We start from the raw sequence: 24,462 nt of genomic DNA, 5'->3' as shown, positions 1-24,462 counted from the left end.
TATTGTATTTATCAAAAATTGTCTCTGTAGATGCTTGTAGACACATTACTCCAATCACTAAAGGTGTAAAAATGTCCCCTATTACAGTGGACTACATTTGGGTTATTGTCAATGTCCCTGCCACCGCCTGCAATTCGACACATGAAGGGAGCAGAGGTGAGATGTACGAACTAAAAAATTTTAATTCTCCTGGTGGGCATGATTCGAAGTGAAAATAATTTTTGTACTTACAAAAAATTATTCAAGTTGATATCCAGTGCCTGTAGCTGCATTATTATGATGAACAGTTCAAATATTATAATTACACAGTTTCGTTACTTTAGAAACAAAACTATACAAGAATAATTTTTTTTATGAATTCCCATCACACTATTTGCTCCCACACTTAAAATCACTACTTACACATTATTTACATCTACACTCGTCTAGTTTCCAGAAGTAACAATAACTGTGCTGCAATGTTGTCTTCCTCACTGTTCATTGGTCTGGACAGCAACAAAGATATCTTCTTGTGAATCTTTTTTTTTTTTTTTTTTTTTGAGAATAAACTCTGTCGAGGTTCAAATTTTATTACCTTAGGCGCTGTATGTTCTGGGTTGGAGAGAAAAGTTAATTTTTATTTTCGGACCTGAATACAAGCAAGAATGGGTTTAATGTGTCTTAGAATGATTTCTATGTCTTCATCGGAACCAACTTGATCAACAATTTCCGTAAACTTCTGTAATAATTTCACTTTGCTCTGTTGGATGACTAGGATTTTTTTTATGGCTTCAGCATTTTGTAACTGTCTAAGAATTAGGTCTTGTTCTTCAATATCTTATCGTACACCGGTCTCCTTTGGTAGTTCCTCTCCGATGTGTAGTCAAGGTGGAGGAGGGGAAACGGGAGAGATGTGACAAGAAGGCTGTAAGTTGTGGAGTCGTTGAGTGCTGATCTCTGTGATCACCATCCTCGAGAGCTTCTGATGAGGCGCCAGGGAGTTGTTGCTTAATTTTTTTTTTTTTTTTTTTTTAGATTCCGGCAGCGGGGGTCCGGGCACTGGTAAGGCGGCAAGGCAGCCACCTCAAAAAGAGGTTGATCTGGAGTCAGTGGTGGCTGGGTGACGGGTGGCCGAGTCCCGAGTTCGATGGGGACTACTCCCCAGCTCAGTCGCCATTGGCAGTTTCTCTTCTTCCTGGGCATCAGGGGCAGCGGCGATATGGGATGAGGCGTGGGGGAGGGCCCAGGTGGTGTCTCTGGGGATGGTCCACCAAAGGGGCTAAATACTCGGGGAAGTGGTAGGAGGCGGGAATCACTGGTGTGCGTCTGCCTTGACAAGCAGATAAGCAATGCGGAGCCCGGTGCTTCGTCTTCTTGGCTGCCCGTCGACAGTGCTTTCTCGTCCCCTTTCAGGGTCTTCATGGAGTAGTTGCAGGAGGAGAAGTCATAGAAAATAATAACACTGAAGAGGAAAGTAACTGCCTTAGTTTATTTCCGAAATGATAAAGAATTGAGTCTCTCCTCGAGTCCTGGGATAGAGAAAATGGGAGAAACGTGATAGCAGTTGAGAAAGATCGCCCTGTGGCTTTGGTGAGGGGAGAGATGGCGGATGGTAACAAAGTAGGGTTTGGGAAGGAGAGAGGGAGATAGATGTGATGGGAGTGCCTGGGGAAGAATGGCTTGCTCTGATGTGCGTGGTGTAGGGGGAGGGGCAGGATAACAAGAATGATGGAACCGGGTAGACAGTTCTCTAGTTCGAAGGATCAACACAGTGTGCTGTGCGACTTATCGATTTCGAGAACAAGCTCCTGGCATCGGAGGATCAACACAACGTACTGTGCGACTTATCGACTTCAGGAGTAGGGAAGGGTGACCTCTATCATCGACAGATCAAACAGAGCGAACTCGCGACTTACCAACTCTAGAGGGGGTGTTCAAGAGAGAACTGTGGTTTATTAAAACAAGCCAGGAGAGGGTTGGAGAATCGAAACCAGGAACGTAACTGTGGGGGGAATGGAGAGAGATGGGAGTGAGCAGAGGAGATAAGAGAAGTGGAGTGGATTTGAAGGGCGCATGGGACGAAGCGAATAAAAGAAATAAGTTGAGAATATGTATGGAGAGATTCGACGAGTAGAAAGAAGAAAACAAGAAACACTAGAGATAGGGATGCGGCTTGGCTCCTGTTCCCGAGGTGGTGGTTGTGTGTTAAACACGACCAAGCAAAAGTATCACCTGCACCAAAGCGAGGAATTGGAGTTCTGGACGGGAGAAGCATGGCAGCAATCTCCGTGTCTAAGGCAGGACTCGCTGGATGTCGAAAAATTTTCTCCTTATATAGGCTCTCTGAGGCTTAGCGTGGCATCACTCCCACACTGTGGAAATTTCCACTGCTGAGGGGTGCGAAGCTGAGGTGAAGCCATGCTTTACTCATTTCCTCCCGCACAAAAGAGAGAAGGAAACAAAAAGCAAGACAACCGACTCAGTGAGATAGAAAGAACAATTGCTGTTGCTTGGCAAGGGGCAGGTTTGAATCGTTTACGCAGGACACACGGGCATAGGAATGTAACATATAACAATTTGATTGTTCCTGGATGATGAAACTACTCTCTGAAGATACGTTGTTTCCTTTACTGCTAGTCTGAGTTACTTACTTCATAGACTTCATTCCTGTTTAATGATGGCACTTTCCATATTACCCCTTCACAGATAACATTGCCTTCAGAAAGCAGTAGTGAGCGTTGGTGTCTTTGTCGAATCATCGACAGTTTGCTGATCACTTTGCCTTTATGGAGATGAATGAGTTGATCATAGAGCTTGTCTCTCACAAACATCATTATGGTGTCAATTATTGTTATGTCCAGTCTCTTTGGTTTTACCTCTCAAATGTGTTTTAGTACACCATGCATACGTTCGAGGTGCATATTTGTGTTGAATCATGCATGGAGGCAGTGACAGTAGGACCAACAACACACAGATTGCTTGTATTCGTTTTCAAAATAAAAACCGAAAGCAATGGTATCTGGATAATTTATCAGTAAAACTACAGCTTGCTGTAGCATTCTAGAAAATGCTGTTTCGTCTCTCTTCTCCAGCAACGTCCGCAGCAGTTTGTAGACTTCAGCCTGTTTCTCACGGCCATTCACTTTGGAAAAGTTTTTCCTCCATGCTCAATCAACATGCCACGTACAGAATAGGCAAAATTTAGGAGCCATCATTATCCAAACCCATGCATTGTAGTATATTTCAGCCATATCTGACATGAATACTTTTGGCTGGAGATCGTACAATTTTCAAAACTGTTAACAATAATTCTGTGACATATATATCACTTCTGTTAGAAAATATGAATGCGCAAGAAAAACCCTGAGAAAGATCAACAAGCATTAACAGAGTTGTAAGCTCGAATCCTTAATTATTAAGTCCATGAGTGCTACCGAAACATACAAAATTGTTGCCATACTGCCTAAGTATTTCCCTCTGTGTGTCATTCATCATGATGAGAATAAAGTCATCAGTATGTAATTGAGGATGAGTTTCTATGAGAATGTCCTGTGATTTGTAGAAGCACACTACATCACCAGCTGCTTCCACCTCCTTTATCCAGGATTCGACATTTGTGCAGTCATTGCTGTGTCTTATAGCTTCTGATTTTAAGCTACACTGCTCTCTATATTACAAAGGTCCTTTCTTGTAAGGAGATGGATATAGTCTAGTTCTGAATTGCTGATAGAATCCCTAACTTCATCCAGTATTTTAGTGAATGGGATTCTCATAGCTATTTTGGCTGCAATATCATTTCTTCCGGTTTGTGAGTCTTAAACAGCCCAACTCTGGCTGACGACCGACATGGGTTTTGCAGTACAAGACTGTCATTTTGCTTGATTTGTGAAATATGGGGCAATGTCCATTAATCTTGTTACTACTACCTAACATTTTACTGTAACATACATTCTTCCTCTCTGATTTGAAGTCACCATCAAGATGGCATCTAAATTACATTTTTGCAGAGCCGTCTTTTCTTATTTATATATTTTGACAGCCATACAACAAACTCACACACTTCTTTTTTCTCAGTTTCAGTCTTCCAACTGTAAAATTCTACTTCATTTGAAAACTTTAATAGTTTGCTTAAAACACAAATATCATGTTCTGACTTACAGTCATGTATAATATCCTGTTTTGTTGCCCGACTCTCTTTACAAAGACGCTTGACATTACAATGACTTTCTGTTCTTGGTGCTAAATGTTTTGCTTTTATATGACTTATTAAAGAAAATTTTGCATCACTGGTGAAGCTACGTAAATTACAGTCGAATTTTGTACTAGAACCTGCATGCTTCAACTTGATATGTAGGTATAACCCTAGATCATATATACCCAGATAGGTCGGCCTTATAGGCTTTGAGGTTAACAACTTTTGACATGTAGGCCTCTGAGTTCTGCATTCACAACTGGCCTACGCAACTGAGTAGGCCATGAAAAATATAGCTCTCCTTGGCAACGGTTTGTTGTTATTGGATTTGTATCTTTCTTACTATAAATAAAACTGTTTCTGAGTTTCATTTACTTATTATATTGTATTCACACTACAATATTGGTGATCCCAACGTGATGGAAACAGCGAACATACACGAAGATACAGAGCAAAGTTCTTTATCAACTGGTAGTGGTGACAGTCGTGTGTGCACAACGTATTTAGAAGCCACCTCCATTCTAAAAGGACGATCCAGATCTGTGCTTTGCAGTGGTGGAATTGTAGTATGTATACAGTATAATAAGTAAATCAAACTCAGAGACAGTTTTATTTATAGTGAGAAAGATACAAATCCAATAACAACAAACCGTTGCCAAGGAGAGATATATTTTTCATGGCCCACTCAGTTGTGTAATGAACACAAGCGTAGGCCAGTCGTGAATACAGAACTCAGAGCCCTACAGTCAGGTTTACTATGCTGCCATCTAGTTGTTACATAAGGAATCACGTCGTAATTCCCATTTGAATTGCATTAGCGACTGTACTGCCATCTCGTATTTGTTTACAGCGGATGGGTAGAGGTCCTGGTGGTTGTTCTCTTCAAAGCACTACCGATTTTAACACAGTGATGAGTTATCTGTTACATATATATGATCTAGGGTATAACCAAAGTTCTAGTATGACAGTGATTATATGCAAACTTATTAAGTCCGATTATAATTTGCATTTACCTCTAAATTCCGGATATGTATATAGGCCTAAATGATTTGTATATCTTATAACACAAGGGTAAAAAAGTAACAGAAACAGCCAGTCACACACATTGACAACACACAGCAAAACTTTCTGCTGACAGCAGCTGAGATTAGCACCACACTTGTCAGCAGCTAGACGTAAGTTAACTTCTCTGCTCCACCAGACACAGATGAAGTACCTCGACCTATCTTGCCTAGCGTACCTACATCACTGCATACATCGAGTGTTCTCTCATCACTGCACTACATATACTCCATCATCCCCAGGCAGAGGGGGCGAGCTATCTCACCAAACATCCTCACATCACTGCATATGTCGAGTGAAACTGGCACCAGAAAAACAAAATGAAACATCCAGAAGAATAAATATGTTAGGAATTTGAACTAACAAATGAATAATAAACAGTGACCCTTTTTTAGTTAGCCTCGCAACAGGGCAATACCAATAGAAAACAAAGGAATAGGGCAGACCCGACTGCCTCTAGTGAGACAAGAGAGAATAAAGCGTAAATAAATAAAAATACAACAAAATATAAGGAAGGAGAGGGGAATAAAAGTTTTCGGAAAAAGGAAAAACAATATGACATAGAAACCAATGTCACAATCTGGAAGAATACAAAATGAATCTTGTACAGATCTCGTATTTTATCTCTGCCTCTGTGCAACGTCACATTATGAATCGGTCATTGCAGAAAGGGGATAAGTCATAAAATCTTACTTTTGAGATAATCAATAAAAACTGTTTTCTTCTTCCAATACTGGAGTAATCATTATAAATATTTTTCTTACTTTGTTTATGAATAGTGAAGTATAATACACCATGTTAGACATCTGACATCTCAAACACTTTTGTTTAAAGTTGTTTAATCGAACCACGACTTATCCCCTTTCTGCAAGGAATTGTTAAATATAAAAGAAAAAAATATATAATTTACAATTTTTGGCTAATGTAATATTTGAAAACAAACTAAATGTTAACAATTACAATGATAACGATGTTTTTGTGTGTAATTACTACATTACTGTCACCATTTACATAATTATTTTTGCATTTTAATCATTAGTCTTACTACAGAAATGTACCAATATGTGATCTTATATCACAGTTTTAAATCAAAACTCTACTTTTAAACTAATACTTAAAAACTGCATATAGGCGAGCACAATAAAAATACACTAAACTACTACACAAAATCATCTGTTTCAATTGTTATAGAGTGTATTGTTAGACGTTGGAAGCCACGTCATTTGTAGATTCCTTGTCACAATGTGGCCAGTTCAGGATCTCTTCGTAAAAGAAAGTGTATTCCAATGGAATGTATTGCCTAACTTTCGATACGTCTCCAAGTTTTTTTCGTATTAATGGGAATTTTCCCATTGTATGCTTTTGTGTAAGCATTACTATATGTCCAGAACCTGGTTTTTTCATGCAGAATCTGTGTTTCCTCATTTCACTACCAATGAACAAACTGGCAGTCACACATCCTGGATCATCTTTAGAGTAAACAAATTCACTGAATTGTGCTGAAGAAAACATATTCTTATCTTTCCCTTTCTTCCTCAGTGTGTCTAATGAGCAGGTGGTTTTCTTGTAATACTCTGGCGACTAGTATTTAAAATTCAAAATATCAATAGTAACTGATTCTACAAAAAAAATCTGTTGTTTGTGTTTGCCTGGTGGATCAAGGTATTGTATTGCTCTGGCACATATACCCTGTCTGTCTTCCTTAGTTAGCGCTTCATTACACCAAAGTTGCGGTCACAGGGAAGAGATGAATGGCCTCGTTGTGGAAAATAATGAATGATTTTGTTAAATCTCCCCATTTCGGTCAGTGCAAGCAACAATGGAATTAAGGTATGATTTTTATTTTGCCCTCCACAGTTATCAGAGAAAAGATACAATTCCTTGACTGAAGAAGGGACATTATTTTCAATGTAGTTCAGAAGGAACACACTTCATTTGAAGATTTGTGGCCTATACCTTCATGATAGGAACAGAAGTGCGCCGTATGGTCTTTGAAATTGTGAATGTTGAAAATTGATGACCCAAAGTTGCGTCTAAACAAACAATGAGTAGTTTCTTACCCACATTGTTCTCCTGTCGTACGGGCTGCTACAGACTTCCCAATGGAATTGACGTTCCAATGCCTTCAGTTTATTCTTCTTATTTACATTTCTGCAGTAGTTAATTTCATTGTGATTACGTTTACCACTAATAACACAGTTTTCTTCCCCTGGGTCACTTACTACTTCTAGCTTATCTGTCATTTTCCTTATTAGCTGATGGGCGCGTAACTTATTAGATCCGCAGCACTCAGTTGCGTCACATTGTCAGTCAGTGCTGAAAGAAGGTAAGTCGCTGACTTGTCCCCTTTCTGCAATGACTGCGCTGCTTATGGTATTCTGCTTTGCGTTGAGAATGAGCAAATTTGTCCCATTTCTGTATGGAAATGTGTGTCTAGGTCTGGAGAAAGCAATGGCACTCTTAACTCATTTTCGCGTTTTTCATGACTTATCCCCTTTCTGCAATGACTGATTCATTTGCAGTGGGGAAGCAAGGAGTTGGGAGAAAAGTTGTAATGCTTTTCAATATGCTGACGCCCACATTGTAAGATAAGTCACTTGAAATTTAACAGCCACTGACCGGCAGAGATATAATACGTGATCTGTATCCATCACACTTTGCGCAGGTATCTTCCAGTAGCCAATGGAATGAAAGATTAAATTCCGTGTTGAATACCATTCTATAAATACTTTCTTTTGTAATATTGTCAAATGATAACCCTTTCTTCAGTTGAGTATTGTTTGTACAGGTACATTCTATGAATGTCCAATAATAATTCAGGACATAGGTATTTACGATTTGGGTTGCATGCCCTGATGTAAACACTTTCAAATCTTCAAAACTTTTCAATGTGTTTCCTGACGACATTAAGAACTAAAGCTGACGTTTTATTAATAGAAGTGTTTTTACAGAGTTCTTCTTTTGAAGCCTTTGAACTCGTCCATTAGACACAGCAAATATCTCCAAAAATATATTTTGTATACATTAACACTCTTTGTCTACACATTCAGAACATATTTATATGTGACCAACTTGGGACCTTACGATGTTTCCAAATTTGTATCAGGACGATGTTGTTGAACAGGCAATAGTCGAATTAGTCCCGAAAGGTAAGCATTCTGATGAGAATGATCTGCTAAAGCCTAAAATGGGAAAGACAGATTTCCTATCTTTTTCAGAAATCAGTTCATTACAAAAAGAAGTAAATTAAAATCATCAATACCAGTTGCAGAAGACACAGCTCTGCAGTATATATTGACTACACCCCAACTCTGGCTACTAGCAACAGGCATCTACAATGGACACCGATCAAAATACCCCTCATTTGTCATGAAAAACAAAACTGAAAAGACTACAGTGGACTTTATGTTGTCAGCAAACAGATGAATACATTAAGAAAATTGATTCATTCATTCATTACAATGTCTAACATAGCAACAGTTTTTATCTTCAAACATTTTTGCAAGTATTATTACCATTGTGATGTCCGCCTTCCCACTGTTACGAACTTAGATTTTGCTCGTTTATGTGTTAAATTAACAAGCAAATCTTTCTTCCTATTTTCCACTTGAATGAAAGGATCAGTACAACTTGAGAATGATTACGTACATGTAAACAAACAGAACTTTAACCTAAAATACTAAACAGTAATAGTGATAGCACATGATTGGAAGGGAAGTTACTAGCAGATGCTGTGAGTTACACCACTACACCGTTAATGGTGTGACGATTCCAGTTAGTGTAAGAAGATCTCAGCGCTTTATACTGGTTAATCTTTGAAATAAAATTATGACACTTCACCAATTAATAGTTAACAACCTTATACACGAAAACCTAACTGTAACTCAAAATTAATAAATTATTTAGTTACACCACTTTGCCTCTCAGGGGTCAATTACTACCTAGTGCAGTTGTGCTGTATTTCTCAGACCTTTTACTTTAACCCTCATTTACAATTTTTACTTACATCACTTCTGATTTCAGTGGTTCATTTATCCGAATTAAATACTTTTTTTTAACACCAGTATTGTTTTCCTCTTCATAGTCAGATGTCTGGGGTTCAAACTAGTAGTGCTTAATTTTAGTAATATCAAAATCTATGTGTTTATGCAGGAACAATTATTGTATTACCAGCTACAACATGTGCTTGCAATATGAACTCATACTGCACAATGAGAGGTATGCAGTAGACTTGACGTCAGTAGTATGGTAGCTAATAACTTGTAATTCGACTCTTAGTTGTCACAGAAATGTGCGGTTTTTCCATTGTTCATAGTAGACAGAAAACTATAATCTGATACGAAATTCCAACAGTGATTTTTGGTCGGAAATGGCCTCTTAAGATTAGAAAAACGATTATTATTACTTACTTACAAATGGCTTTTAAGGAACCCGCAGGTTCATTGCCACCCTCACATAAGCCCGCCATCGGTCCCTATCCTGTGCAAGATCAATCCAGCCTCAATCATCATATCCCACCTCCCTCAAATCCATTTTAATATTATTCTCCCATCTACGTCTCGGCCTCCCCAAAGGTCTTTTTCCTTCCGGCCTCCCAATTAACACTCTATATGCATTTCGCCCATACATACTACATGCCCTGCCCATCGCAAACATCTGGATTTAATGTTCCTAATTATGTCAGGTGAAGAACACAATGCATGCAGTTCTGCATTGTGTAACTTTCTCCATTCTCCTGTAACTTCATCTCTTTTAGCCCCAAATATTTTCCTAAGAACCTTATTCTCAAACACCCTTAATCTCTGTTCCTCTCTCAAAGTAAGAGTCCAGGTTTCACAACCATACAGAACAACAGGTAATATGACTGTTTTATAAATTCTAACTTTCAGATTTTTTGACAGCAGACTAGATGACAAAAGCTTCTCAACCGAATAATAACAGGCATTTCCCATATTATTCTGCATTTAATTTCTTTCCAAGTGTCATTATTAGTATTATTATTATTATTATTATTATTACTACTATTATTATTATTATTATTATTATTATACTGTATCAGGATAAGACTGCTGCTACTGCTAGTCACCATCCTTACTAACGTGGTTACTACAGTAGAACTCCGATTATCCATCACCTTATTAACCGATTGGCAGATTATCAGACTGTTTTTTATCTACAGAAAAATATAAGTAATGTATATTGTGTAATAAGAATTTTTTTATAGGGAAAGTTATTACAAGCCTTTATCGTTACCGGCATGTACAGCATGTAGTAAGAATGCTGGCAACATAAATAGTCACTTGTGGGAGGGGTGTTTTTCCCAACTTATAAAATAGTCACTATCTGCCTTCAAAGAAATAACTCCAAGAACATCATTTACAGCGTGGCCAGCTGAAGTAGTATGCAACTAGAAAATGGGTCACAGTCCTGCCATCTATCCGCAATATGGGGAACTTGAATCACGTGAAGTGAAGTGGGTAGGCATTGGATACATACATACTTGCACACAATTGCAAACTCATGCACCATCAGTCCTTGTCCAACTGTTCGAATGACTGTACTGTATAACTTCTATGCATGATATCTTCCACGAATGTCAAAACAAAACATGTTATTTTAGAATTCATTTTGAGGAATTTGTTCAGGTAAGGCTTTGAAATACAATGACTTTATTATTTTCCATCATTGACTTAACATATTATATAAAGTGTGAACCTTTATATTACGTATTTATTCTTGGGTATTAACGTTTTCGTCGTACTAAACGACATCATCAGATACCATTATTAAATTACAATATAATAATCTCTTATTTGTGTACATGCATATGCCCTTGATGTCAAAAAATTAAAAGCTTAACCTAAGTTACATAAAATATAACAGTACAAGTCTTCATGATTTAAAAATATTTTAAATTTGGAAAATATCATAAAATGTTAAATATGAAGACTTGCTTACATATAAATTAGACTGTTTTATCATACAACATTATTGTGGATATAATAAAATATCATTTTAACCTGATGATATATTGATGTATTCATGCTAAACATGCAAGTACTGAGTTATTCAGGCTTTAAATCTTTTGCTGGAAAGCAATGATGTTGATAGTGAAGGTTGCCACATCAGAAGAAATATTACTTACTTATAGTCACCATACACAGTGGCGAAGCCAGCGGGTGGACCCCAAAAAATACGCGAATTTTTGCGTTGTTTTAATAGAAAATACTCAACATTAAAACTAAACCGTGGATTCAGAGCAATAGTTACAGTCGATAGCATTAAGGTAAGAAGTCAAAAATGCATTCATTTCTTCAAGAACCAATTTAACTGTGTTGGATTGGACCTAAAAAATTGTCTGGCAGCGATAAAAAGAAGGAAGCCGTGGAGGCTACTGAATTGTTACATCAGCTAGAAAAATTTGACACCTTATTTTATTTGGTATGTTCAGACGATATTCTTGCTCTTGCAAATTCATTATAGGAAGCACCTCAGTCTCCAAAAATGGGTATTAGTAAATGTTCGTCCTTCATTAAGGCAATGATATAAAACTTTTCAAGTTCTGAAACGAAAAAAAATTCGACAATCATGTCAAGCACAAGGATTTGTAATCTAGTAATTCTATCCATTGAGAGAGAGGAAAGTTGGGATTTGTTGAAGGACCCATCATCAGCGATCGACAGATTCGTTGCTAGGAAATCTCGACAGCTCCAGTTCACCTTATGAAGCGTTTGTATAGGTATGCCTTGCATGATTATGTATCATAATTTTGCATGTTATTAAATAAGACTTCCGAGAATGAGTTTCAAGAGAGTTGACAGCAGCGGCATTGTCAGGAGATGGGTCAGGTACTTTCTAAACCCTGCATATCTGGCCCACCCAAAATAATTAGTCTGGCTACGCCACTGACCATACAACTTCCGCCCAGTCAACAAGTAACACACAGTCTTGCACATCTCCAAAAATAACTTCACAGCTTCGCTTACAGTAATATCCAACATCGCTTATAGATTGAGGGAGTCTTCTTTTAATACAAGCTATCATGGAAATCTTCTAGCCTCATAATTCTCATATAATATTCTTCCCAGACTGAAGACCGAGGTTAACTAGGTTCAAACACAACTCCACGTCACCAATTTAATATAGATGAACACGTTTCATAATAAGTAATATTTCGTCTGATGTGACAATCTTCACTATCAACATCAATGGTTTTCAGCAAAAAATTTAAAGCCTGAATAACTCAGTACTTGCATGCTTAGCATGAATACATCAATATATCATCAGGTTAAAATGATATTTTATTATATCCACAATAATGTTGTATGATAAAACAGTCTAATTTATATGTAAGCAAGTCTTCATACTTAACATTTTATGATATTTTCTAAATTTAAAATATTTTTAAACCATGAAGACTTGTACTGTTATATTTTATGTACTTGGGTTAAGCTTTTAATTTTTTGGCATCAAGGGCATATGCATGTACACAAATAAGAGATTATTATATTGTAACTTAATAATGGTATCTGATGATGTCGTTTAGTCCGACGAAAACGTTAATACCCAAGAATAAATATGTAATATAAAGGTTCACACCTTATATGATATGTTAAGTCAATGATGGAAAATAATATATTATTCATTGTAAAACATGTTATGTTAAGTACAGGAAAAAAAATGCAAATAATTGAGCTGTTTGGGAAAGGATAAACTGTGGCTCATCTCGCATCAGAATACGAGACTGGTGTTACAACTGTGTGCGATTTAATAAAAAAAAAACAAGGATAAATTGCTGTGCATTACTGTACCTCATTGTGTTTATTATTTATAACCAGCATGACATTGTATAGTGTAGTTTGTAGTATACAGATGCTCAAATCGAACTGGCGGCTCAAGGTCACGTACAAAAGTGCAAACCACGCACAAGTCACTGAATTGAGGTTAACTATGTTCAAACAAACTCCATGTCACGTGAACTAAAGCAGTGGTAATTCCTGCTGTCCCAGCTGACTTCAGTTGAGAAGAATGGTGCAGACTTCGGGTAACCACACGTGACAAATGCAGTCCATTGCTTGACCTTGAGCCGCCAGTTCGAAATGCAAAGATTATAGTGGTTATAGTATGACAGCAGCTTCAAATTACGGAACTGTAAGTGCCTATGCTCTTAATTTATGAAAAGCTTTTATTATACGAATTATACGATTTTTTCGATTAATCAGTTAGTCCACTTCCTTCATTATCATGGCTAACAGAGGTTCTAATGTAACAGAATTTACAGTTATTGCTGAACAAATCTATGTTCCAAATATAAACATGAACTTCGTAAATAGTATAGTATTCGGCATGCAGCTTAAAATATATATATATACACATACCTTCATCATGACTGGCTTCAGACAACGTGACCCTCCATTTATAAACATCAGCATAAGTTTGTTAGCGTGGATCCACTTGTGCCTCAGAAAGCATTTCCTTAACTCCAGCATCACGTAAGTGTGGGAAAATGGTGTAATAACAGCTACAGTCAAAACAGCATGAAATTAATTACATTATAGCATAAATTATGCAAATTGATACTGACTTCTAGAATTGGTCGGGAGTGCTTTATGTCAGTTCTTGTGTCAACCACATTCGGTGTCACAAACTCAGAATGCAGACCATCTCACATCACAAAATGGAAAAATTACAAACCATTGTTACTATTTAGGAAGGAAATTATCAACAATAATCTCACTAGAGGTTTTGATTTAACTAGAGAAAATCAAAACTCGAGTGGAATTTAATGACTATTACACAATTAGAAGTATATAAAGATTAGAAGAAATGAAGTACTCAATACAATAAAATATTAATTGACTTCCTAAAATTTTATTTCACTCATGTTAGCTTCACCAAAACATTTAAATGGAGCCGCCATTTTCATTTGACTGTCTGTGTGATAAACAAATTACGATCGCAAAGCATGTTTTGTAGTATTGTAAAGAATTTGCAGTTTGAAATGTTGGCAAACAAAGAAACAAATGGTAGAGAGGTGATAAAAGCAGAAGAAACTATATAAAGATTAGAAGAAATAAAGTACTCTAATACACTAAATTAGATATTGACTTACTAAAATTCTATACCAAAGACCAAAGAAGACCAAAAGACCAAAGAAGAATAAAAGAACTATTAGACTTACATCAGGATTTAGGAGAAACAGTTGAAGAATGGGAGATTCTTACGCACATATTGAAACAAGTTGCTCATGAATCTTTAGGTACAAAATACAAATGGAAAAGGAAAAAAGGACTAAGGAATTGGGATGATGAAATAACATATAAATTGAAAAGAGCAATAGCAAAAAGAGCAGTAAAAAAACACAGAGAGAACTGGAATGATTTTCCAACAAGATTAGAGGCAGACATAACACATCCAAACCCACAAACTTATAAATAAATTAAACCAAGATATAAACGAATCTCCTATGGTAAATGTAATTGATAAAAATACTTGGTTAAACTACTATACAAAACTTTGGACACAGAAGGAAACACTTGAAAATTGCCCTACATTAGATAATAATTTTGCAGAACTGTTCACAATAGAGGATTTAAATCATGCCCTGTCAAACAGCAGGAAGAACAAAGCCCCGGGAGAAGACTTAATAAATACAGAATTATACAAATATGCTACCAACGAATTTAAAGCACATTTGCTAACATGTTACAATCATCTTCTGAATGGGAAATATCCCCCAGCAAGCTGGAATAAAACTACAGTACTTATTACCTATTCATAAAAAAGGAGACAAAAAATATTGTGGAAATTATAGAGGAATTAGTTTGTTAAATGCCGGTTATAAAATATATGCAAGACTTTTACAACAAAAGTTAGATAAATTCTACAGTGACATTTTGAAGTTCAGAACAGCTTCCGACATGGCAGATCTTGTGCTGACGGCTATTTTACACTCAAATTGCTTATTGAAAAGAACAGAGAATTCAATATAGAGACACATTTTGTTTTTATTGATTTCGAAAAAGCCTTTGATATGGTAAACAGGATTAAATTACTTGAAATTTTAAAGAATGGTAATGTCTCTAATCAATTAATTACAGCAATATTTAACATATACACAGAAAATTACATTGTAGTGCAAGTCGGAGATGAAATTACTGACTGGAAACCAATTAACCGAGGAGTATCCAAGGCTGCTGTTTGTCTCCTACACTATGATATATATAAAATAATGCATGAATGGAAACAGAAACACCTTGGCAATATTTGTATCAACAGAAATTTAAATCTGGATGTGTTGCTATTTGCGGATAACATGGTACTTTTTGCAGATACGGAAGATGGCTTACAACAATCTACCGTATTGGCCCGAATATAAGCCGCACTTTTTATTCAAATTTCAAACTCGAAAAGTTGGGGTGCGGCTTATTTGCGCGGCCGATAAATTTAAAATTGAAATGTGGCGCATGTTGCTACCGGTAATTTTATCATTTTGAAATGGAGCAACAATGCCACGCGCTCGTGTTTGAAATTGTCAGCAGTCGTATGGTATATGACGCAACAATGTACCAGTCTTCATATTACAGTGATCGTACTCTTTTGTATGATAGGACAGATTAAAACAGTTTGTATGTAGCTACGGGTTAAGCCATGAGCAGAAACGTAGAAAGAAAAGCTTCAACAAGCTTGGGAATTCGGCGCAGTTATGACGCTAGTTTCAAACTTGCAGTTATTCGTCATGCTAGGAGTACGTCTAATAGAGAAGCCGGCAAAAAGTTTAGTGTGGATGAGTCTAATGTGCAGCGCTGGATCGCCTCGGAGGATAAACTGAAAAATGCCAATACAACCAGAAAATCTTTCAGAGGACCCAAGGCTGGGAAATACCCTGAACTAGAACGTAGGGTCCTTTCCTTTGTACAAGACAAAAGGAAAGAAGGGATGCCTATCTCTCGACAAGTAATCCAGGTAAAATCGTTGGAAATAGCGAAGACCCTAAACATTCCACAGACAGAATTCCATGGGAGTATAGGTTGGTGCCGCAGGTTTATGCGTAGAAGTGGCCTTGTTCTCCGACGAAGCACTTCATTAGCACAGAAACTGCCAGAGGATTTTACTGAGAAACTCATCAACTTCCAGAGGCACGTCATTGAATTGCGTCAGCGCCACTCTTACCCATTACACCAGATCGGCAATGCTGACGAGACGCCCGTATTTTGGGACATGCCGAGCAATATGACAGTTGACAATAAAGGGGCGAAAAACATATCATTGAGAACAACTGGAAATGAAAAACAAAGAATCACTGTGATGCTGGCGGTTACGGCAGATGGAGGGAAATCTGCCTCCGTACGTTATTCTGAAGCGTAAAACTATGCCCAAGGAGAATTTACCTAAGGGATTAGTGATTCGTTGCCAAGAGAAACGATGGATGACAACCGAACTAATGATGGACTGACTAGCTACGGTTTGGAATCGCAGACCAGGTGCGCTGCTCTGTAAGAGGGCTATGTTAGTATTGGATGCCTTTAAAGGTCACCTCACACCCGAAGTAAAGAAGAAAATTACTGCATTGAAGACAGACCTAGTCGTCATACCTGGAGGTATGACATCAAAATTGCAGGTGCTTGATGTCGTCGTGAACAAGCCTTTTAAAGACCATCTCCGAAAACAGTATTCGGATTGGCTTCTAGAAGGGGGTCATGCATTCACTCCATCTGGGAAGATCAAGAAGCCATCTGTCAGCCTTATGTGTGAGTGGATTCTCTCATCATGGCACACGATATCACCAGATTCAATCATCAAAGGCTTCAAGAAATGCTGCGTGTCTAATGCTCTGGATGGCAGTAAGGACGACGTACTTTGGGCGGAGAGTGATGAACAAAGTGACAGTGATGAAACAAATACCGGTACCGGTAGTAGTGAAGTCAGCAGTGACATTGGAGAAGACGGTGATTAGTTGTACAGGTATTTTTGGTGATTTACCCACGTAATACCGTAATTGAAGAAAAAGTGTTTAAATAGTGTAAACAGTTTTGTAACTGGATAATGTGACAGGTAAATTTCACTGCACTCAATTTTCCTTTTTTTCTCATTCTGCACTCAATTTTCTTTTTTTTTCTCCTTTCCCCCTAAAATTAAGGGTGCGGCTTATACTCGGGTGCGGCTTACACTCGGGCCAATACGATACTTATCAACTTCAACTCTTAGCCGAACAGTATGATATGAAAAACTCTACAAGTAAAACAAAAGTTATGGCTTTTAAAGGAAGATTACCTGTGTTTATAATAATATTGTTGAACAAGTTTCCCATTCAAATACTTTAGGATATCATGTTAGTTATGACAATGAAATTGATATATCACATAAATTCAAAATTATAATAAGTCCATGGGAATCAATAATAGAGTTTTTAAGCCATCTTTAGTGCCAAGACATACAACAATAAGAGCTTATAAAACCTTAGCGAGACCAATGGTTACCTATGGGAGCGAAGCCTGGACTACATGTAAAAGAGACATAAGCAGAATCACAGTTAGAGAAATGAAGTTCATGAGAAGAACAGCTGGATACACAAAGTTAGACAAAAATAAAAATGTAGATATCCTTCAAGAACTTCAAATCTCTTCGATTATAGATCATATAACTACATACAGAAATAATTGACAACAGCACCTTCAGCGCATGGATCGATCCCACATACCTCGTCAGATTTTGAATTACCATCCAAGAGGAAAGAGATCTTTAGGAAGACCACTCAAACGATGGCAAGAGACCGTAACAGGCCACCAGGCCTAATACATGAAAGGAAGATGATGATGATGACTAAAATTCTATCAATATTTAAAAGATTGGCTAGTTCTAAATGGGATAGTTCAAGACACACATTAAATAAAATATATAAAATCAATACTCTAATACGAGGGCTACTTTTTTACAAACCTGTGAATGACGTTACAGAATTGGGTTACAATACATTTGAAAGTACACACTCTAGTTTATTTTTCCACATAGTTTCCAGTCACATTGAGACACTTGTAGCATTTGACGAGCTTTGAAATTCCGCAATCGTAGAATTCGGCCACCTGCAACTGAAGCCAACCTACAACACTGGTTTTCAACTCTCCGTCATCATCAAAGCACTTCGAGCCAAGCAACGTCTTCATGTGCATGAAGAGATGGTAATCGCTAGGTGCCAAATCTGGGCTATGGGGAGAGAGATCCAATACTTCCCAGTTGAACTCTTGCAGTTTGGTCGCAGTATAATGCGCTGTATGCGGCCGGGTGTTGTCATGAAGGAAAATCACCCCAGAACTCAACATGCCACGGCATTTGTTTTGAATGGCCCTTTTCAAGTTTGTTAGTGTGTTACAGTAATGCTCAGCATTAATTGTGGCATTCCTCTCCAAGAACTCCACTAACAAATGTCCTTTTCTGTCCCAAAAGACATGAGTTTCCTCGTGGAAAGTGTTTGACGACACTTTGTGGGTTTTTTCGGGGAATGAGTATGGCTCCACTGCATTGATTGAAGCTTTGTTTCTGCATTCACATACCGCACCCAAGTCTCATCTCCTGTCACAATGTGATCGAGAAAAGCATCACTTTCTCTTTCGTAACGCTCAAGAAAGGACAGTGCTGCTCCCATCTGCTGAGCCTTTTGTTCCTCAGAAAGAAGTTTAGGCACCCATTTGGCAGAAAGTTTCCGGTAGCCCAAATCTTCGGTAATCACTCTGTACAGAAGAGTACGACTAATCTGTGGAAAATCCTCACTAAGCTCCAACATGGTGAACCTGTGGTTTGCTCGTCAACCAAATAAATCAGATCTGCATTCACGATACTCAATCGACCACTTCTCTCTTCATCATGGACATTGGTTCGCCCATTTTTTAACATATGGCACCACTGTCTTATGTCACCTTCACTCATTACATCTACCCAATAAACTTCACAAAGTTGGCGATGGATTTCACTAGCTTTACAGTTTTTGGCCACAAGAAATCTTATTACAGAACACACCTCACACCTGGCGGGACTTGCGATTGCAGCACACATTTTGATAGAACGTGGCTCAGAGAGGAACAAAGACATGACCTTGACTCTACCGCTGCTCGACACGTATTGCTTCAAGGTACACTCCACCGCAAGAGCGGTGCCACTGTCTCTGTTGTTACACACACTATATGAAAATGGAAGTTACTTTATGAATAGCCCTCGTAAATATCTCTGATTGAGGTTCTGGCTAATATGTACATCTATTATCAGGCAGTACATCTCACTTGATATGTCAGAGAAAAACCAATTGTTCGTATGCATCTAAAGTCTGATTAGTGTAATATGTAGCTAATCGGCAATGTATGCAATGGAGGGGGAAAGGAGCTGGCCACCATATCCCATTATCTCCTGGCCTAGTTGCCTCATAAGTGGTGTCTTGTTGATATCACTTGTGGGGGTCGGACAGTTGACTAAACAACAACTCTAATACAATTCTGAAGTGATGGTAACTGCATCTAAATCTGTCATAAACAATTCGGAATTTGTACAAAATCAAGCACTCAGAATCATCACATGAGGAACAAAATCCACACCTATGTTGGCCATGCAAGCTTTAACAACACTTGATTACATAATGACATAGAATAAAACAGCCTCATTTCTGTAGGAAAAATATGAAGACTAACCAACAACAGAAAGAAAGTACAAAGCACCTCAAAGAAAATTTAAGAGTCAGTCAGAAAGAAATTTATAAAATCAATCAATCAATCAATCAATCAATCAATCAATCAATCAATCTTCTTAATGTATCCAGCTGTTTGCTGACAACATAAAGTCCACTATAGTCCACTGTAGTCTATTCAGTGTTTGTTTTTCATGAGAAATGAGGGGTATTTTGATCGGTGTCCATTATAGGCTAAATGCCTGTTGCTAGTAGCCAGAGCTGGGGTGTAGTCAATATATACTGCAGGGCTGTGTCTTCTGCAACTGGTACTGATGATTTTGATTTACTTCTTTTGTGTTTATGGATGGACAGTATAGAAGAATGTGTTCCAGATTTTTATCATGATTATTACAACACAGACAAGTAGGATTATCAAAATGTGAAATTGGTGTAGGTATAATTGTGTGACAATGTGATCTGTTCTGGCTCTTGTTAAAAATGTTTGAACATGTCTGGGCAAGTTTTTGTACATTTCCAGGTCATTTGGTTTCTTTTGTATGGACTGTAAAATTTTTCCTTTATCAGTAGAGAGCCAATTGTTGATCCATAGGTTTATAAAATGAGACTTTACTGAAGCAAAGGCACTGGAGAGAAAGATATCACTTGAAGAGGTCTTGGTTGCAAATTTGGTGCCTGTTTTGCAATATTATCGACTTTCTCGTTTCCAGGTATGCCACAATGACTAGGTGTCCATTGAAATGCTAAAAAAATTTATTAAAAAATCAGACAAATTAAACAAACATGTATTCAGTCTTGAACCTGAAATCCTCCGCTACAACAATGTTCACTAAATTACATAGATATAACAGCAGAAACTAACCTTATAAAAAATGGCAACATAGGAATAGAAAGACTCCTTGCTCTAGAAACAATACATTCCAGAACCAATACACATACAGATAGGTCTTTGATAGACGAAAATGGTACTATGGAAGCGGTGTAATAACATGTTATCTTTTCTCATTTCACATTTCATTAGGCACAAATTCAACACATTATGAAGGAGCACTTGAAGCAGTAAACACAACATTGAAACAGTTGCTATGTCGAATCCAGTGTTTTAAAAAAGCAGTAATTCTGTGTGACTCATAGTCGGCCATTCAAGCTAACAAACAGCAGTCAAACTTTTTAAAACTATGTGAAATTCATCAGTCATTAAAACTATTAACAGAACTACAAAAACGAATTGCTTTGCAGTGGATACCTGCACACTGTGGGTTGAAAGGAAGTGAGAAGGCAGATGCCCTAGCAAAAAAAAGCACAAGAATAAAATGTACAACTAGTAAAATTTCCTTCCACTCAGCTAAGAGACTGACTAAAATAGCATGAAAATCCATTTAGAAGAATCACTAGGCTTGCCACTGCAGGTAAATCATGGCAGAATTTAGTCAACAACAGTGTCATTTCTGAGTCTCCATCCAGTGAAGCTGTAGTCTTCTAGTTGCAAACACGTGCATAAACCATCCATATTTATCTACACATTGTATCCTATGCAACAACACTGACACGATCATGAACAAGACCAATTTCTTCTCTGATCTGACGTAAAAAACATAGAAGGATCCAACAACTAGAAACTGGCAAAACACTACTGGGATGCATGACGGCAAATGGAGATCACCCAACTGCTAAAGCATTAAATACTAATGCTACTGCCATCGCCAAAACCACATTTTTTATGTATGTATTTTACTCAGTTTTAAAGGTATTAGTACTCACTGTTAAAATAATTATTTTATTTTATCTTGCACCAAAATGTAATGTTTCATCGAATATCTTACTTTTTACATTCACTGTGTCTGTGCATTTTGACCTTTTCATTTAGTGTATCAACACGAAAGTTCCCATGTCCGAATATAAACAATGCTGGGCCTACTCCTCAACATCCATTCCTCTTTCTTCTATTAGTATGATAATTGTATCACATGATCATTATTTTTAATGAATACTTTCTACTTAATTATGAGCATGAATATGTCTTAATTAATCCTTACAAATTTATATGACAACAAAAATCTCCTTATTTCCTTTTTGGCGGATTTCTACATACTGTAACGTATTAAAAGTTCCATGCAAGGAGGGTGCAACAAACTCATCGACCAATTCCAGATGATTTTAACAGAGTTTATTGATAGCTTGATAAGTAGACCCTAAGTCTAGTTTCCAAAAATTCTGTAAGAATGCTTCTCTGCCACATAGCCTATATGCAGACCAAATTACTAATATTCTTTTATATAAATAAATAAATATATAGGCCTAAGTATAGGCTATATTCGTTTGTCTTTACCAGTATTCTTTGGTGTTTGGTCTTTCGTACATTTCTTCAGTGCCGCATCTCGTTGCTTTGATTTGCTCTGACGTTTCTTCAATATAGACAAGGCCTTCCTCTTCATACATGAAAAAGTAAAACAAAAGCTCACATAATGCCTACACAAAATAAAACGAACTTCAGTCCTAAAAAATAGCAAGTAAAACAAAATATAACTAAATTTTACATATGTATTCGACAATGCGGATAAACTCCAGAACATGGATTGCACCCTTTCCCTCTTACTTCTAAATTCCAACCTTGTGCACACAAAATAAATTATTGGCACTGAAAAGTGCCTTTTCGTAAATATAATGATGCGCATTCGACACACGCAGACAAATCTGCTCTTTTTAGTATTTTAAGACATAATTTGGTAGGTGCAATCCATGTTCTAAAATTTTCCCTCATATGTTTAAAAATTAGGATTCTATTCTCTACTTTTTGCTCTGCTGGCTAGCGGGTCTACTGATAACTGTGTCGAATTATGTTCTACATTTTAACCTTCTGTCCAACATCCAGAGGGGAATTTCTGAAAAATCTTGAATGTCCTACATTCTGAGGAACATTCATTATGGTTATTAGAAGAGAAAAATTCGCTCCGGCGCCGGGGATCGAACCCGAGTCCTTGGTTCTATGTACCAAGCGCTCTAACCACTGAGCTATGCAGAAGTTCAATCCACAGCACCGGATCGAATCCCCTTCCTCTAGTGTTTTTACCTTTGTGGCCTTACTTCCTGCTCGACATATATTAAGTCAAATGCCATTATATAAGGAGCGCTCTCAATTGAGTGACTTGGTGGCCGTGATTCTACAGTATATATGCACTGCTGGGCGAAGACTCTACTTAAAGATTAATTTTTCACTTGACGAGGAAGGGATCCACTCTTCGAAACGTTGTGCTACAATTTTAAAAATTAGCAACGGAAAAAATTCCAAACAGCTCAATCATTGCACAATTCACTGTTGCTCTCCCCCTCCCCTTCATTCAGATCAATTCTTAATCATGTCAGGTGAGGAATACAATGCGCGCAGTTCTACGTTGTGCAACTTTCTCCATTCTTCTGCAATTTCATCACTCTTAGCCACAAATATTTTTCTAAGCACCTTATTCTGGAACACTCTTAACCTCTGTTCCTCCAAGTCCGAGTCCAAGTTTCACAACCATACAGACCAACCGGTAATATAACTGTTTTATAAATTCTAACTTTCAGGTTTTTTGAGAGCAGCATAATCATTATAATGGACTAAACTAGCGCCGATGTAGTTTCTTCGTACTCCGCTTATAGGCCTATACATAGCATATACGAATCTGTGACAGGTTAGGTTTGGTTTGTTAATTCAGGCTTTGTTATGCCTTGCATGTGCAATCAATTGCATCTCCACAGAAAATCCCTCACAAATTCAACCATTTTCACTTTCCAAAATCACAGGAATGATCAACTATAAGGATATGATTTAAATACATTTAAACTGCGGTCCAAAAAAAGAAGTCATTCAAAATTGTGCCACACTTAGCCTATATATCAATAACTCTACTTACCAAATGTTTCTTGTGGATGATTTTCTTTTCCCCATTTTCTTTCTTAGAATTAAGTATATTCATTTCAGTAATCACGCATTAAGTCGTAATAAAAATCTTCGAAACGCTGTACAGTGTAATCCTAGTGTGTAAATGCATCCTTTTCAAAAATACGGTCACGATCATGAACAGAGTTGCCAACTGAGGAACTACAGAACAGACTAGACAGAGTTAGAAAGAGAGCGATATATAGAATAGCCATTGCGCCGCCATGTTTGAAGACAATTGAACGAACGTCCGCCATTAATTTAAGCGCCCAAAACAAAGTGGGCGTGGCGATAAGTTAAATTGCAATCGCCAGCTGTCAAAATTTCTTTTGCATAAATCAATTAAACTGAAGTGGAAAAACTTAGTATTTCGTCAAATATGTGCTAGTAACTTAATCTAAAATAAAGACCTTATGTACTCTAAATTCAAAACACTTGAGCTATTCCTAGAAGGAATAACCTAAGCTTGTCATGTACGTATGACAAGAAGCCTAGCAAATATACTGAAAAAATATTAATATTCCTAGGTTCTTTTAAATGCGACCCGCAAGATTATCTATAAAATGAACGAGTATGATTCGGTTGATTTTATTAAATTGTTTTCCCAGTCTCTACACGTTGCAAAACTATTTATTATAT

At 37.3% G+C, this 24,462-nt stretch overlaps 1 protein-coding gene across 2 annotated transcripts in view; it reads right to left on the bottom strand.

Moving 5' to 3' along the window:
* Positions 1-23,979, bottom strand: part of LOC138696065 (uncharacterized) — a 39,006-nt gene extending 15,027 nt beyond the window's left edge. For both annotated transcript variants that reach the window (XM_069820587.1, XM_069820588.1), the window contains exons 1-3: positions 23,798-23,979; positions 22,234-22,333; positions 13,612-13,754 (exon numbers count right to left, since the gene is read on the bottom strand). In XM_069820587.1, the coding sequence (XP_069676688.1) occupies positions 13,612-13,754; positions 22,234-22,333; positions 23,798-23,860 (306 nt within the window). In that variant the 5' untranslated portion in view covers positions 23,861-23,979. The remainder of the gene's footprint in view (positions 1-13,611; positions 13,755-22,233; positions 22,334-23,797) is intronic.
* Between the last annotated feature and the right edge of the window lie 483 nt (positions 23,980-24,462).

The sequence above is a fragment of the Periplaneta americana genome, chromosome 3 (genome assembly GCF_040183065.1).
Source record: "Periplaneta americana isolate PAMFEO1 chromosome 3, P.americana_PAMFEO1_priV1, whole genome shotgun sequence".
Lineage (NCBI taxonomy): Eukaryota > Metazoa > Arthropoda > Insecta > Blattodea > Blattidae > Periplaneta > Periplaneta americana.
Note: the sequence above shows the minus strand (reverse complement) of the source record. Positions and strands in the feature narration are given on the sequence as shown.